The 16,436-nt window shown below is 37.7% G+C and overlaps 1 protein-coding gene across 1 annotated transcript; it reads right to left on the bottom strand.

Annotated features, from left to right (window-relative positions):
• Positions 1 to 411: 411 nt before the first annotated feature.
• LOC135105217 (serine/threonine-protein kinase RIO1-like) lies at positions 412 to 16,191 on the bottom strand. Its single transcript, XM_064013337.1, has 13 exons — positions 16,106 to 16,191; positions 14,137 to 14,345; positions 13,006 to 13,184; positions 12,677 to 12,744; positions 10,407 to 10,549; positions 9,815 to 9,920; positions 9,550 to 9,692; positions 8,948 to 9,134; positions 8,162 to 8,280; positions 6,991 to 7,094; positions 6,090 to 6,301; positions 5,333 to 5,501; positions 412 to 3,240 (listed from the first exon to the last, which is right to left on the bottom strand). Exons 2-13 carry the CDS (start codon positions 14,193 to 14,195, stop codon positions 3,053 to 3,055), a joined length of 1,677 nt encoding a protein of 558 aa, XP_063869407.1. The 5' UTR covers positions 14,196 to 14,345; positions 16,106 to 16,191; the 3' UTR covers positions 412 to 3,052.
• Between the last annotated feature and the right edge of the window lie 245 nt (positions 16,192 to 16,436).

The raw sequence follows: 16,436 nt of genomic DNA, 5'->3' as shown, positions 1-16,436 counted from the left end.
CCCTTAATGTCTCCTTGTTGCATATGCTCCTCCTCTCCTCTCCCTTGTTACCTTAATCCTATTTAAACACAGTCATTTATGACTGACAGGTGTATTTTCCATTATATATAAATGACACAAAGTTTCTATGAAGTGCCTAAAGGGAATATTGCTAGTTCACTAAAGATGGATACCTCCTGACTTTGAGAGAGAGAGAGAGAGAGAGAGAGAGAGAGAGAGAGAGAGAGAGAGAGAGCGCATGCCATTTGCTTAACAACCTAGGTAACAACCTACAGTGCAAATAATGCCTTGGAAATGGAGATGAGTTAAAAAATCATAAATGGGTACACATTATGGCGCAAGAGGTTTTGTAAACACATCATGAAAAAGTCCGAGATAAATCCTCCCATTAAAAACAAATAAATAACGTAATATACAAAATAAATTTATTCAACCATTTATAATAATAATTAATTGACAAGTAAGCTGTGGTTTAGAGATATCATGGTACATTCAGTTCCCGACATTCACTGGGATCAGACTACAGAAACATCTACAAAAATGTCAGATCCATGAACAATCAATTAGATCCTTTTCATGGCCAAAAAGTACATAAAGTAGTTGAAAATATAATAAAACATCACAATCACAAAAACATGTCATCCATACTACACCTTTACTAAAATAAACATCCAATAGCACCCCATCTTTTTTGCCAACCAATTTAATCTTTTTTCTTTAAATCTGTCAGCAGTGGTGCACACCTCAGCTGAGTTGACAGGCACCATCTTTTAATTAATGGTGCTAAGCTTGTTTATATCAGCATAATGAATCCAGAAAGAAATACATGTAATCATGTTTAGTTCATACAGCATATGTAATAAATGAACAATTAAGAATTATAGACTGGTACTTACATACTATACTGTATGTAAATGTAAAACCACTAGTGTCACTGAGGTTTCCTCTGGTTTTCCTTTGATGTGTTTCTGGCAGTGGGGAGCAAACCAAGGCACAGATGATGCATGCACCCTAATGACAAATTTACCAAAATTGCACTAATGAAACTGAAAGATGCCTTCATAAATCCAGCACAAAACAGCATAACTGTCTTATTTAAATCCATACAAAGTACTTTTTCTTGTAAAAAAATAATTGTTTAGCCACATGTGTAACAAGTCAGTATGGCACTAGCTGACCATGAGGATCTGTTGACTTTGTAAGAATACACTGTTATTAAACTTGCACTAGAAAGGTGTTTTTCACAAATACTAATCATCAGTACATATCAGTTTTACAGGATGAGATCTTCCTTTAAGATTGATACCTGAGACAAACCTCTCACTAGAAAAATACATAAGCGGTCCAAGTGCTCCATCCTTTTAGATGCCTTTTATGACACACTAAAAAATGCAGAGATGGTATTTTTTCCAATGCAGCCATATAGTCTGTGGTAAGATCCATTCTGACACATTACACAAGAAATCAGTAAACAATAATTCAGTAATTTTGTATCTATCCATATATCTATATTTGATCCTGTGTAAGAACTGTCCCAAGAGGATGGTTACAACAGAAGTCTATTTTTTTTCCCTCAGCCCTTGTATTCTCTAATCTTCTCATTCTCCTTTCATGCATTACTCTGAATTACTCAAGTATGTATGTATGTCATATACAGCCAATTTTTATATCTAGATTCTATGCATATACAAATACAGTATACAGTACAGTAAACCTCAAAGATCTGGACTTCATGAAGGAAAGTGGTCCTAAATCTTAAAAAAATCTGAATTGTAACTTATAGTTACAATTACACCTCATACTCAAACCCAATTAATTTGTTTTTCCTTTAAAATTGTAAGAATTCTTCAATTCATCAAATGTACATTAAAGTACTCAACTCGTATACCTCCAGGGCATCTACATTTTCTGGACTGACATCATGGGGAGTACAATGAGAGACAGGTAGGAATTATTGTTTTCTACACCCTCATGTTATTCTGCGAGTACATGTCATCCCAGAAAGCAGATGTGATGGTATATTTCAGCACAATAAGTGTTTATGAGCGTCAGTAAAGAGAGCAAGAATGGCAGTGGTGCATATCTTGGTTGTCATGATGAACAACCATCAGCACAATGACACACACACACACACACTCACACACACACACACACACAAACACGAGTCTGTGGAATAATCTTGGCACTCATCAGACTCTGACACCATGGAAACAACCTTGGCAATATGTAATGATGATGTGCCTGAAGGATGTTTTGTGAGAGGAAACAAACATGAAGAAGTGACCCTCATCTGACCGTGTCTCACCAGGCTTACTGATGGTGACCTGTGTGAACACTAACTACCAATTTTGTGCGCAACATGAAGGTACATTGCATATCTAAATTTGAAGCCAATTCAACTCTTATAAGAGGTAAATATAAGGGCAAGAACAGTTGAAGAGAAGGTACTGCAGTTGGGACTGCACCACAAACATACATTATAAGAAAGTATTATCCCTGGGGTTGTAGTAGTGGGTATACAGCAGTCCCTTTATAACTTTAACAAAATTATTTATATAACCAAATAATTGTTTACAAAAAAATCTGTGTGCATGTGTTCTCAAGATATGAATTTTATGTACTTTTACGTACCGAGTAAATAGCTATGCAATCATATTTAAGTATAGGCCAATAAACCAGTTACTGACATCCTGTGTGAAAAGTTTGGGAACTAGCAATGACACAAGTGTTGGCATCTTCAAGTCATGGTCTAAGGATGAAAGAATGAATCAGATGTTATTTGCTTGACTTATGTGAAAAGCTGTTGGAGATGTGCACTCAATTTTTACTGTATTGATTGTTCTTAGCATTTATTATTTTTTTAATTCTTTTCTTGGATGATACTTTACATGTGGTGATGTATAAAATACACAAATAGAAAAGTCAACTTCCATGAATATAAAAAGAATGAAGACATTAAAAATGAAATTTTGCAAAATTAGGCCACTGGTTTTAATTTTTCTTAAAGTTACCACTACACATTTGAAAACAGTTTTAAAATTTTTCCTGATAACTAATGTCTTTTCTTTTTCTCTTTCTCAGCTCTCTTTTTTACATGTTTCTTGACCTTAGTTTTTCTTTTTTCAGCTTGAGCTTCCTTAACCGCCTTCTTCCGTTCTTTCTTTACAGATAAAGATTCCCCTTTTGGTCTGCCAGGTGTAGTGCGTTTGCCTGCTTCCTCCTCACCATCACTATCATCATCTGAAAAGAATGACACAAGAGGGTACATTTCATTATTGTGCTATATTCAACACAAGAATTGTGGTCACATATACTTTACTGTGTCCTTTGCTCCCTTCCAACCCAGGAGATTACACCCAGCCGCCAATGAAAGTGGCGCGCATTATAAACAAACCCGTATCTCATAGCGCGGGAAGAACTGTAGCTCATTTGAAAAGAATGTGGCTAATATCTAGAAGTGGCAACATAGGCCGGCTCTTTAAACATCTATCAACCGTCACACTTCAAAAAATTATCACTCAGTTGTCACTTGCTCACGTAAGGAAGTACACTTGCTTACCCCGCTCCCCCGCACAGTGTGTCAGTTTTCTTCGTTCTCTTTCATATTGGTGTGGAAACTTAAGTGTCAATGGCACGTAAACATCAAATATCCCCAGTCAATATAGCCCTTATTGACTCACTCCGGAAGGGTGGTTTTGGCTCTAAGCATATTTCAAAGGAGACAGGACTCCCACTAAGAACAGTACAACGCTGGTTGAAGCGATGCAGAGACAATACCGGAAAATTAGCACCAGTGAAGAAAACTGCCCCTGGACGCAGCCGTATTTTATCAAAGAGGACACTGACACTGATTAAGCGTCAGCTAAGTGTCTCGCCATTCCTCACAGGAAGAGAAATTAAACAAAATTACCCTGATCTGCTGACACATGTCTCCATAAGGACAATACAGCGGCGGACACTGGAGGACCTCGACATGAAAAGTTACCGTGCTGCAAAGAAACCACTGCTTACACCCGCCCACAAAGCTAAAAGAGTCAGATTTGCTCAGGACCATAAAGACTGGCCATTAGAGAAGTGGAGAAGAGTAGTGTGGTCAGATGAGAGCATGTTCTATGTGACAGGAACACCACACAAAAGAGTACGCCGACCAAGAAACTCGGACAGATATGACGAACGGTACACTGTAAACGCAGTTAAGCATCCCTCCTCTGTGATGGTGTGGGGGTGTTTCAGCTACTTTGGTGTTGGCAACTTAGTTATGCTTGACAAAGGAGTGTCAATGAACACAGAAACATATCTTGACCTGCTGCATGACAATCTTGAAGAGTGCTTCGACAAGTGTAACGGTGAAACCTTCATGCAGGACGGTGCGTCATGCCATACGGCCAACATTGTAAGGGAATGGTTTGGCATGTGTGAACTTAATTATTTTGAAAGTTGGCCAGCAAACAGTCCAGACCTAAACCCGATTGAAAATGTGTGGAGTATGATGAAAAAGAAGCTCCAGGATCTGGACACGAGCAGTGTAGCGAAGCTCAAGCAGGCGGTCGTGCAAGTGTGGGGAGAACTGTCACCTACATATCTGGAAAAACTAGCAGATTCTGTACCACGTCGGTTGGAATCTGTCATAAAGAGGAAGGGAAACAGCACAAAATATTAGGTAAGGTAAAGAAATTATATTTTTAATGATAGTAATAGATGATTAAGGCAAATTTAATGGTATGCATGGTACGAAAAAACACAAAAACAACACGCGCCACTAACACAAAAATAACACGCGCCGCTTTCATTGGCGGCCAGTGTACTGACGTACATGGATCCTGCTGCATTATTATCTAAACCAAAAAAAGCTATACTTTACAATTTGCTCTAATTTTTTAAGATTGAGAAATATAAGTGTATCTTCTTTCTTGGCTTGCCTCATTCTGAACAATTATCTGGGCTATCTTCTGTGTAATTTTATTTGGTAAAAGCCATACTTACCACAAAACCTAGCCATAACTATGAAATTCAAGCAGACTTGCACACAATAGGGATGACACAGAACCAGCACAATAGAAGAAGAACTGCGGGAACTGTGATGTCATGGAAGCACTGCAACTTTAGGTCTCATATGTTTGTCAAAATATAATGAAGAAAATTCATCATGATTTCTCAACACTTTAAACAGGCTGCTAAATCTTTTGTCAAGAAAATTGTATACTAGACCCATATTCCAATACATTAGGATGGTGAAGACTAGGTTTTTGCAGATATAAATGTACTCACACAAGCATCTCCTCACACCTGAAACACAATATCAACACAAACTGAAACTAATTTCACAACACACCTTTACTATGTTCCTCATCAGATCCAGATGAATCTTGAGTTGGTGAATCTGGATGGACTTCTGGCCCTGTGAGGTCCTTCTTAAGGCCAAGGATACGACAGTAATGGATGTCCTTTTCAGTCTTTTCTCCAAGCTTTAAATCCTCCATATCTCTTTCAAAATCTATAACCTAAAAGTAAGATGAAAAATAACATGAAAAAAAATATTCTGTAAACCAATATACACACAGACAGCCAAGATCTACTAAGATAATAATTTTTCAACGTTTAAAGGACAAGAGAGAGAGAGAGAGAGAGAGAGAGAGAGAGAGAGAGAGAGAGAGAGAGAGAGAGAGAGAGAGAGAGAGAGAGAGAGAGAGAGAGAGAGAGAGATAAATTAGCTACATGACAAATTCCTACAAGAAGTTCTTAGGAAACTTCATCACCTCTCAGTCTGAGCTTTTTGACTAATAGTATTCTCAACCTGGGAGTGATATGATCAAATAAGCAATAACACCAATGTTGTTTCTATTACCAAACATCAGGCATAGCTTCAAATCTGTGTAGGTAGTCATGGTTAGGCTTTATAATTTTAAAAGCATTTTTAATAGTAAAAAATAATAATAATAATAAAGAAAAAAAAAAAAATAATAATAATAATATTGTTTACAGAAGTTTACACTATACAACATGCAGCTGAACGGTTGAAGTAAGATTCTTCCCAATTCATGAAGTTATAATTATAAGAGTACATAAAACTGGACACATTGTTTACTTGCCTGGTCCAGTGTCTTGGGAATGAAGACATTTTTGAACACTTCTTCATCCACCTTTTCTTGGTCTGTCAACTGTCCCACAGGCCGTTGGGATGCTACTTCCTTCATCTTGTCGAGGTACTCTGATCTGTTTTCCTTAGTGATGCTCTGGTCCACAATAAAGTTGAACAGTTCCTGAACTTTCATAGTAGGAACACCTTTTTTCCTGAAATATTCTGGATGCAAAGGAAGACAAGATTTTTAATGTTAGGTATTACATACTTCACCTTATTCTTTAAAAAAGCTTATTATGTAATAGTCTTTAACAATACAATAAACAAAACCACAATTTATCTGTTGCATCACAACAGTACACTTCTGTTCATCACTACCAACACTTAAGGCAGACAGATTGCATCTCTCTTTTAAGATCATTCATTCATTAGCACCTCAGAGCAGCTTCTTTTGCTCGGGCAGCATTCCACACTGCACTTTGTTGTTAATCAAACATTTTTGAGTCTTTATTGAAGAAAGATTTATAAGAAAAATGACATTAATTAGCGAATTCATTTTTTTTGGTTATATCAGTGGTTAATATTGTTCAGTCCATTATTCACATATCGTATATCCAGTGTGTTATCCCCAAGTCACAATGTGTCACAATGTTATTTTGGTTTCCTGAATTCCTCAACATTTTTTTCTGGCATCTCCCTGTTATCCACCAAAAACTATCATGTTACTTCCAGGAATTATTTATCCCCTGCTTGGAAACCCTGTCCCACAGCCTGTAGAGGGTAGATTATATCAGATGGGAGGTGGTGGAGGAGAGTGGTAGAAAGATAAAAAGCTGTTGTGTTGAAACCCCAGTGAGAGTGTTCACCAGGTGAGACAAAGGAAAGCAGCATGATGGAAGGGAGGAGCTTACCTGTGATGTTGGTACAATCCTTACGTAAAAAGTCCAAGGCATGTGGGTGATCTGGCCCAACTGACTGGGATACATCAATGATATAAGCCTGACCTTTGTGGTATCTGTGAAAGAAAATTATATTACTTTCAGTGTGGTTATTCATATTCTTGACTCTTCCCTCTAAACAAGTCATTACTAATCATCTGAATCCTATCACTATCTATATTTACAACTTACACATACATTATACTCACCACTCAGAATTTTTCATATATGTTTGCACACTGCTGGGAAGGTTATAGGTAGATACATGTGCCTAATAATGCAGGTATGTGCTCTCTTCTATTCTTATAATTTTTCTGATGCTTTCTTGAATGTCACCAAACACAAATGAGAAGGGTCAAATAACAAAATGTACATGCCTACGTATTCATCCTGAGAAAAACTGTATTTGGCAGCATACAAGATGCACCTTTTTATCATAAAAATGGCAAAAAAAATCACCCTGTGTGAATGTGAGGCCTCCTGTAGATTTAATTTTGCAATTTCCTTCATCCATACACCTGAAGATTTACACCACCGAATTATAGGCAAGGGTGCTATATCATATTTTTCAACCACAATATGATGTAAGGAAATGCTGAAACTGAAAATGCAGCCCTGTTCAGTGATGCACCAAGTGTGTTGTTGATATCTCGGCAGTTGGGCTGCATTCTTTACCTGCCTCCGTGACTAGACCACTACCTCCATTTTATTACTGCAATCATGTAGGATATTTTTACTATTGTGATTGCTTGTTTTTTGTTCAGCTTTACCACTAGCTTGCTGTAAATATTACATGTTTAAAAACAAAATTTTTTTTTTCTGAATATGCCCTGCTGAAATAGGGGGTGCATCTTATATGCCCATGGGTCTTACATGCCATCAAATACAGTACTATAAGGCAGTCTTTGTACCTTCAACACATTTCAATAGCTGGTAAAGGGAAGCACCTTTCTTTTGCTATTTGTATGGCTTTATGCATGTTCACAGCAAGAAGATTTAGAGGCAATTCTTAGAGGTACACATCACTGTCACTGCTTCTTCATTGTGCTTATATCATGACAAACTCATGGTGTCAGGGAACTGTATCAAGGAATTAATGATCCTAACTCCAAGTATTAACAAACAAAGTATTAATGAAACTTACAGAAGGTTGAATTCACTGAGATCAGCGTGAACCAGCCGACACTCTCTGTACATGGTCCACATGTGCTCCACCAGGTCGTGATACAACTCTCGCGCCTTGGACTCAGAGATTTCAGCATCCTGCCAAGACAGATATTGGTGTGAAATTCCTAACAGAGAAGCAAGAATGAGATTCCTTTACTCATTTATGAGAATACCTGAATTGAAAATGTGATCAAACAATGATAAATATCTTTAAAGAGAACTAGCTTTTATCAGATGTTTAATTCTTTCAGTCTTTGTAACACCTACAAAAAAAAGACAGGCTCATCCAGTATAATGGATCACAGAGGTAGCAAGTAAAAAAAAAAAAATTTGCCTTACAATTTAAAAGAGACTGTTAAAAAGTTGTATGTTAGATCAATCACAATCTATCTACCTCTGATGCCTTGCGCTCCCTGATGGCAGTGTAGAAGAAAGATATGAATAAATTTAGATACGTCTGACACAGATAGTTGAGGTGAAAGATTTCTGAGAAGAGGAAAGAGCAGTCCAGCGCATCACACAGAGAACTTTGTTGACTTCCACTGTAGGATAATAAGAGAAACTTTTCTTCATCTGGCCAGGAATGTGAACCAAGGACTTCTTAATAATGCATCAGCAAGCTAAACATTAGGTTAACCACAGGGCAGCCCATGAGTAGCCTGCAAACCTTTAAAATAACTTCAGTACAAGCTGAAAAAGAACAAGTTGCCAGAAAGCCAATAATATTTCAAGGCAATATCTTTTTATCAGATAATAAAATTACCTTCAGCCTTGGTGCAGGGACTGAACCTGTACCAAGGAACTCCATGACTAGGACGTGGGAACGCAGTACCATTGGCTGGGGCACTGGCAGGCCACAGTTGAACAGGCGGAACAGATTACTCGTCTCTTTCTCAGCCCAAGTTCGTACCATCTTGCGAGGGTTGTGCTTCCCATATCCATGACGGAACCTGGACAGCATCATACTATATTGTGTACATCCAAATCACATATCTATGCAAAAGGTGGGAGATTCTTAAATCATCCAATCCCATAGAGGAAAATAAGGATGTTAAAGAAAATTATGGCAAAATACACCTTCAAAAACTAAATCATGAACTGACTACATTACAATTAAAGTGTTGCTGGTGTGGTCTGTTTAAAAGGGAGTCCATTAAATCTCAAGTTACATCTCATTATTTCTGTCTTTTGCCACATGGAAACCTTTGATTCTTCAAGACTCACTTAATTATGGGTTAATTGGAAGGAATCACATAAATAAAAGAAACTTCTAAGAAATTATTAGTAATGAATGCTAAGAAAATGGTAATTATATAGAGGAGGTTCATAGAACAGGTCAGAATAATGACAGGGTGGAGTGGTCACCTGTAGTCCCCAGAAACATATCTGTCTCGATCCTTGAAGGTGAGGATTGAAGTCTTGTATATTTTGACAGCCAACTCCTGACCATCACCATTCAATGCATGGTACACATTGGCTTCTTTCCCTGTTGAGATGCAGCCATTAATCTGAAAAGGATAACTCCATTATGAACCAAAGCCATTTGGGAGAATAAGAGGTAATCATTATTTAATCTGCACTTCCTTTCTTATAGCCAAGTGAAAAGGTACCTTCCAGACTGCATTCCCACCTCTGTGATGGTGCCTTTGTTGAGGAACTTAAAGAGGATCATCCGAGTGCGTGGGTCTAAAACCTGCTCCACTGTTGCCCGTTCTGATTTATCTCGTACTCTTTGCCTGTCAAAAGATGCTATTACGTATGAAGGAGATACATGGTATATTTGTGACTGAACTATTAAAGGGAAAGGATGAGAAAACATAATGGAATAGTTTGCTCAGATCACTCAAGAAAGGGCTTAGGAGTAAAGGAGAGTGTAAATGAGAGGAAAGCTCATTGTAGTATAGGAAGAAGTGAGTGGCATAGAATGAAAGGAATGGATAGAGATGTGTGGTATAAGATGAATGAAGTTTTATGACCAAAGGAGTATGTCTATAATGGCCATCCTTTACTGGGGCTTCTAAAAGAGAAGGATATGCAGGAAGGACTATTAGTGCTGTTGATACTGATGATCATAAGTTGATGATAAAAATGTTATGTATAAAGTACATACAAGATTATACAGTGTCACAGTGTCTGTGAAGAAAATATCAAATATGTATTTCATGTATAAACCAAATGATTAGGTATGTACTACATTTTTACATACCATAAAACTTGCTTACCTTTCATTCTCAGCTCTTCTCTGTGTCTCCACAATTTTGTTGGTTACATGATCACTATAGCCACGCAAGCCTTCAAACTTCTCAAGACATATCTTATTTGCATACTTCTTAAACAGTTTCTCTGATGGTTGGAACTTCTCAACCTAAGGAAAATTTCAATACAGTTTTAACCCCTTGTGTGCCACATCTGTATATATATATGTGCATGTGTTGGAAGTGCCATGTCTATGTTAGTATACACAGTGGAATCTTAGTTACTGAATGCCTCCCTTCTCAAAATATCAATTTTTGAACAAAATATTGAACTCATTATTACTTTGGTTGCAGTACCATAATTCAGTTCTAGAACAAAGTTACTTAATTTCAAATATTAAAAGACATAGGAAAAGCTGCTATTTATTACTGATTTATAGTTTCTATAAATATTTACTTCATTTTTATATATTTGGAAGAGAGACAGAGTATATGACAGTAATTCAATCTTTGAAATAAGATAAATGTGATCCCATTGAAAAGCCTCGATGTAAACAAACACTTTTCGGCGCTCAGGAGTTATCCCAAGCCATCTGTGGTTTTCTTTATTACCCATTGCATGCCATCACTACTGCACAACTGGATTTTTCCAGTAGCTTTTGGCAGCAGTAAGATGTCAAAGTGTTATAGATCACCTTAATTTTGGCAGTAAGTGGGTTGTTCCTTTCTGTGTCCTTCTGTAAGGCTTTCATCTCTAAATCAATGACAAAAAGAATATCTGCATGGTATAAACAGTATCTTCTGATGAATTCTGTGTCACTAAGTTAATTCAATACATTCTTTCTGGATAAATAATTTGGGAGCTGGAGATGTTGAGAAGCAGCCATCTTGGCTGTGGAAGTGTGTCATAAGCTGATAAGACAGGGCAGACTGGTGTCTGGGAATGGATTAATCCATTTTACATTGATTCCTATGGGGAAAATACAGGGGCCTTATCTGCCCATGTATGGAGTATGCTTCACATGTATGATGGGAGTTCCACTCATATCACTCTTTTAGATATGGTGTAATTAAAAGCTTTTTGTTTTATCAACTTCTCTCCTTTGAATGACTGTCTTTGGCCTCTTTCTCATCACTGCAATGTTGTGTCTCTTGCTATCTTTCACTGTTAATTTCATGCCAACTGCTCTTCTGATCTTGCTAACTGTATACCTCCCCTCCTCCCGTGGCCTTGCTGCACAAGACTTTCTTCTTTCTCTCACCATTATTCTGTTCACCTCTCTAATGCAAGAATTAAACAATATTCTCAATTAATCTCTTTCTCTGGTAAACTATAACTAACTGCCTGTTTCCATATTTCCACCTTCCTATGACTTGAACGCTTTCAAGAGGGAGGTTCCTGTATTTTCGACTAATGTTTCCGACTCTGTTTGGGGACTGGCACCTCAGTGAACTTTTTTTTTTTTTTGTTGCAATTTTTGTTGCGCTTGGCTGGTGTCCATCCAACTTAAAAAAAGAAAAATAATAAAATAAAATAAATAAATAAAAAATAAATAAAATAAATAAATGAATAAAACAAATAAAAAAGTAATAACCTGAAAATGGTCAAGTTGGATACATTTTAAAATTTTCTACATTTAAAAAAAATTTCTTCTTCAATAAATTTAGCCAATAAACAAAATAAAAAATTAGCTGGTATTTCTGGTTGGTAGGGGTGTCATAGGGGCCAGTAGCCATGGGGTTAAATGCATCTATGAAAAAAAAAAAAAAGATCAAGCACAAAAATAAAAATGTTAAGGTTTTGAAGATATAATTACAGTAAAATCTAAAAAAGCTGGTACCTGTAATTTGGAATTTTCAGAGTACACTAAACTGAAACTTACATGGATATATCTACAAGTTGAGGGGCTGACAAACCCTTAACTTCTTGTACACTCACTCTAAAAGTAAAGGATACTTTAGGCTAAACCTTTTGAGACCAGAGATGATAAGTATTGGGAAAGGAGAGCACTGAGATGCCAGCATTGATATATATGTATATATATATATATAGAGACATATTTCAACAGTCTCACTCCATACATTCTGAATCACTATAAAAAAGCATCCATATATTGATCCTTTTCATCTTGGCTCTGTACTCTAAATACAATACTACAGTCAATTTAAAATTGTCAATCATGCCAATCATCAATAGTTTTTGGAGGGAGTGTACATATATGCAGCAGAATCAGATATGAGGTGCTGTAAGTATGAGAATGCAATACAGATCAACTCAAAATAAGACTTTTCATTACCTTCATATTTTGGAGGGAAGAATGGTTGGGTCCTTGCTGGTTACTCTTGTTGTACTGTTTTGTAAGGTCTGTTGAAAAGTGTGCACTATATTATTCCCAACCCATATTTTTGTGCAGCTGTAAAATATATAAATGAATAAGAAAACATTTTCAATACATAAAATTAAAACATAATGAGGTGATGAATGTGTACAAAATGAAAGTGTAAAAAACAAAAGTAGTTCTAAGAGAGACAAAAAAAATTAAAAGTTTAAGTGCATTCATCCATTCTATTCATTCTTATGTGGTATCCTGCTTAATTGGGAGAAAATGTAACTTTTTTTTCCTACCTTTGCTGTCTTCATCCACAAAATATGCGTCTTCATCAAAGTCGGAATCATCACCCTCCTCTTCTCCATGCTGTCCATCTTGCTGCACTTTTTCCTCATCACTCACTTCCCAGTTCTCATCAACATTGTTCTTTGGTTCCCTTACAAGCAGCTTTCGGCATGGCTGGTAGGCACTGTCACTGTTGTGGTGTGCAAAGGAATTATGATTCTTGAGGGATTAATACTGAAGTGAAACACAAACAGATAAATCATTAAACAGAATGCCAAACAGATCCAATATATAAAAATCAGCCAAAATGATACAAGATAATTCTTAAATACACATATCTATTTTCTTTATACCTATAAGGGCAGATTCAATTCAAGAGTAGAGCATTTTATATGAATATGCAACACTATTGGAAATTATAGGTTATGGAAATAATTTGGAAAAAGCAATTCAAAAGTAAAAAAAATAAAAGTTCTTAATGCCTTTACAGCCATTATGACTAAGGCCACAAGCTCAAGAAGGGGCTGTCCACAAAATTGACACTGCTTGTCATTTCTTGTTATGTTGGATTGGAGTAAGTTAGGTTGTACATGGTGACTGTAAATTTGAGACCAGGTATATGAGCTGTTTCATCATGAGTTGTAACTCTGCCTTAGGCCCTTGGTTTCGTTACACAGAATTACCAAAAATCTTGATCTGTAAAAATAAGAGATGGGGATTATGGAAAAAACCTTACTCTGCTAATTTTCTGACATTGACGGTCTATTTCTCAGTAAAACATGACTTTTTCAAGTTGTGATCTACACAATAAAGGGATCAGCAGTGAAACTAATGAACTGAATGAATCAAAACCTAACCAATCACTCGAATGAACACTCTTACGTTATTTAAATAATATCCTTAAGAGGCATTGCAATCCAACACTTCCTGCACTGGCCACAATTAATCTTATATTCAGTTCACTATAATTAACATATTTCCTGAAGCCTCTAGGGCATATACAAATAAACATTCGGTGAGCAACAAAACTGTCACAACATGGATATTTAAGTAATATAAACCAAACCAGGATTACTAGTAATGATGCAACAGCAATACTTTGTATCTACTGGCTGGAGAAGCACAAACACTGATGCACTAACCTGTCTTCGTCAGCATCACTAAACTGTCCTTCGTAATAGTCGTAATACTGCTCATCCATGGCTACTCCATTACCAGTGCCCGATCATCTGCTGGCGGCGCACGTGTTGTTATTGTTGATGATCTTGATCTTGATTAGGCGAAGGTCTTGATCTTGATTCTACCGTCAGCTCAGGATCACTCCTGAACCAGGCCTTTGGATCGGCAACTCCTGTAGAAGACAAAAGACAAGCAGAAAAAAAAAACGAACAGTATCATCTACACTAATCGTCCCTACATCTGGCACGCTACATTCTCTCTAGACTAGAAACTTTCACAACCTCAATCATCCTTTCATTCGTCTCTCTTACAGTCTACAACTCTACATAGTCCCAGCAATACAACCATTCCATTCCTTTCCTGTCGTCTCCACTCTTTCATTCGTAATATGCCCTAACTCAGTCAGAATCACTTGTATCATCTCTCTCCAAACTCTCTCATACCTCTCACACCTCAACACCACATGCTCCATCTTCTCCCATGTCATACATCTGGCACACTTTGCTGCGGGACTCTCAGACCATCTGTAACTCCTCGCATTCACATCCATATGTTGTGCTTCCGCTCGAAAAAAGAGGACCACCACCCAGGATTTCCTCATGCCGATTTTGATACATTAGGACCTCTTTCTCTCTATACTATTCCAAAGTACTCTTTTGTTCCATCTTATTCTTCCATTCACTCAGTCCCACACATTTTACTAGTCGGTCTATCTCACTTTTCCACTTCCTTACATCGCATTCTAAATCCTCTCCATAATAGTCATACTCCAGTCACTCTCAAAATGCCTCCCCTCCGACCGCTGAAAAGCCCGACTAGTTTCAAAGCCACTCTTTATTACCATCTTAACATACTTCTTCCCCACATCTGGTACTACTAACATTCCATAGAAACACTTTTCTCACTAATCTTATTTCATCCATTCTCTCTAACCTAGCTTTGTACAGGTACCAGCAGTAATAATTCTGCCACTCTTGGGCCATATAATTATTCAGAAGCGGCACCTGTCACCTCCTACCTGGTGAAGGCTTTTGTTTTCGTGTGACTGGTTTAACCTCCTAAAAAAATAAACACACACACACACACACATACACACACACAGAACACACACACACACACACACACACACACACACACACACACTGATAACTGGTATTTAACCCTTTGACTGCCATTTGGTATACCTTACCCTAATTACCAATCACTCTGAGACATCTTTACTTGTTCTACAGCCACATCTAATCTTTGAACTAGGAAGAAATTGCAAAAATGTATTCTTTTTCACCGCCAACGTGCAGATGCCTATAAAGACTTAACACACTGATTCTGGTGCTGCTAATTGTTTCATGTCACAGTGATAAGGTTAAAGCAGTAGTTGCAATGGTCAGAAGTACATGACCGAATGTTGTGTGTGTGTGTGTGTGTGTGTGTGTGTGTGAAATGGGCGGAGTTTCAAATACCAGGTGACGGTTTGCGGGGAAGGGGAAGGAGGGGCAGAAGGTCACCAGTAATGGTAGTAATACATAGTAGAAGTAGTAGAACACAATAGCAGAAGTATTAAGAGTAGGAGTAATAGTAGTAGTCTATCTCTATAACAGATCGGCAATCCTACACGTTGCGGTCCCAACAAGACACCACACACTAACACACTCATGCAGAAGAGACTGCCCACCGTTCAAACAATACCACACTCTGCCGATCGTTGTGCAATAAGGCTATCAGAGAAAGCACACCGAGCTCAACTACTACCCCACCAAACTTCAACATCTGAGTCAAATCAGCCAAAGTAAGTGAACGAGTTCAACTGCCTGAACAACACGGCGCGTATCGCCATCCTCTATCAGCCACGACGTCGCCAGCGAGGTGAACAAGCACTTCATAAACATCTGCCCACGCTTGCCTTCCCTTCACACCACCCTCATCCCAGCCTACCTGTCCGCGCAAATCATCGCACCACTCGTTCACAACCACTACTACTACTACTGCTACTGCTACTACTACTACTACTACTACTACCGGCCAGTGGTCTCATCAAGGTACTTATCTATGGGTAGCCAGCCTCGGCTAGTCCTTCAGAGCATATTCCTTTAAGCGCAAGCATCACTGTCGTCCGTGAAGGTATCCTGGCAACTGAGTGTGTGTCGCTTCTCACTCGAATGCTTCGAATGAGTGAGTGAATCGCAGTTTCATTTTTATTCCCTGTTCTACAGTTAACCCATTTGTTGGTAGGACTGGCAAAAAAAAAAAAAAAAATAAATAAAAA

Source organism: Scylla paramamosain, chromosome 1 (genome assembly GCF_035594125.1).
Source record: "Scylla paramamosain isolate STU-SP2022 chromosome 1, ASM3559412v1, whole genome shotgun sequence".
NCBI classification, from domain to species: domain Eukaryota; kingdom Metazoa; phylum Arthropoda; class Malacostraca; order Decapoda; family Portunidae; genus Scylla; species Scylla paramamosain.
The sequence above is the reverse complement of the archived record's forward strand: the minus strand, read 5'-3'. Positions and strand labels throughout refer to the sequence as shown.

What these genes read in the sequence shown, in the direction of transcription:
- LOC135105217 (XM_064013337.1), bottom strand. Translation starts at nt 14,195, where the DNA reads ATGGATGAGCAGTATTACGACTATTACGAAGGACAGTTTAGTGATGCT. An exon ending in ACAAAGGCACCATCACAGAG is followed by an intron (nt 9,693 to 9,814) that starts GTGGGAATGCAG and finishes TATCCTTTTCAG; the next exon opens with ATTAATGGCTGCATCTCAAC. An exon ending in TTCCCAAGACACTGGACCAG is followed by an intron (nt 5,502 to 6,089) that starts GCAAGTAAACAA and finishes TCTTACTTTTAG; the next exon opens with GTTATAGATTTTGAAAGAGA.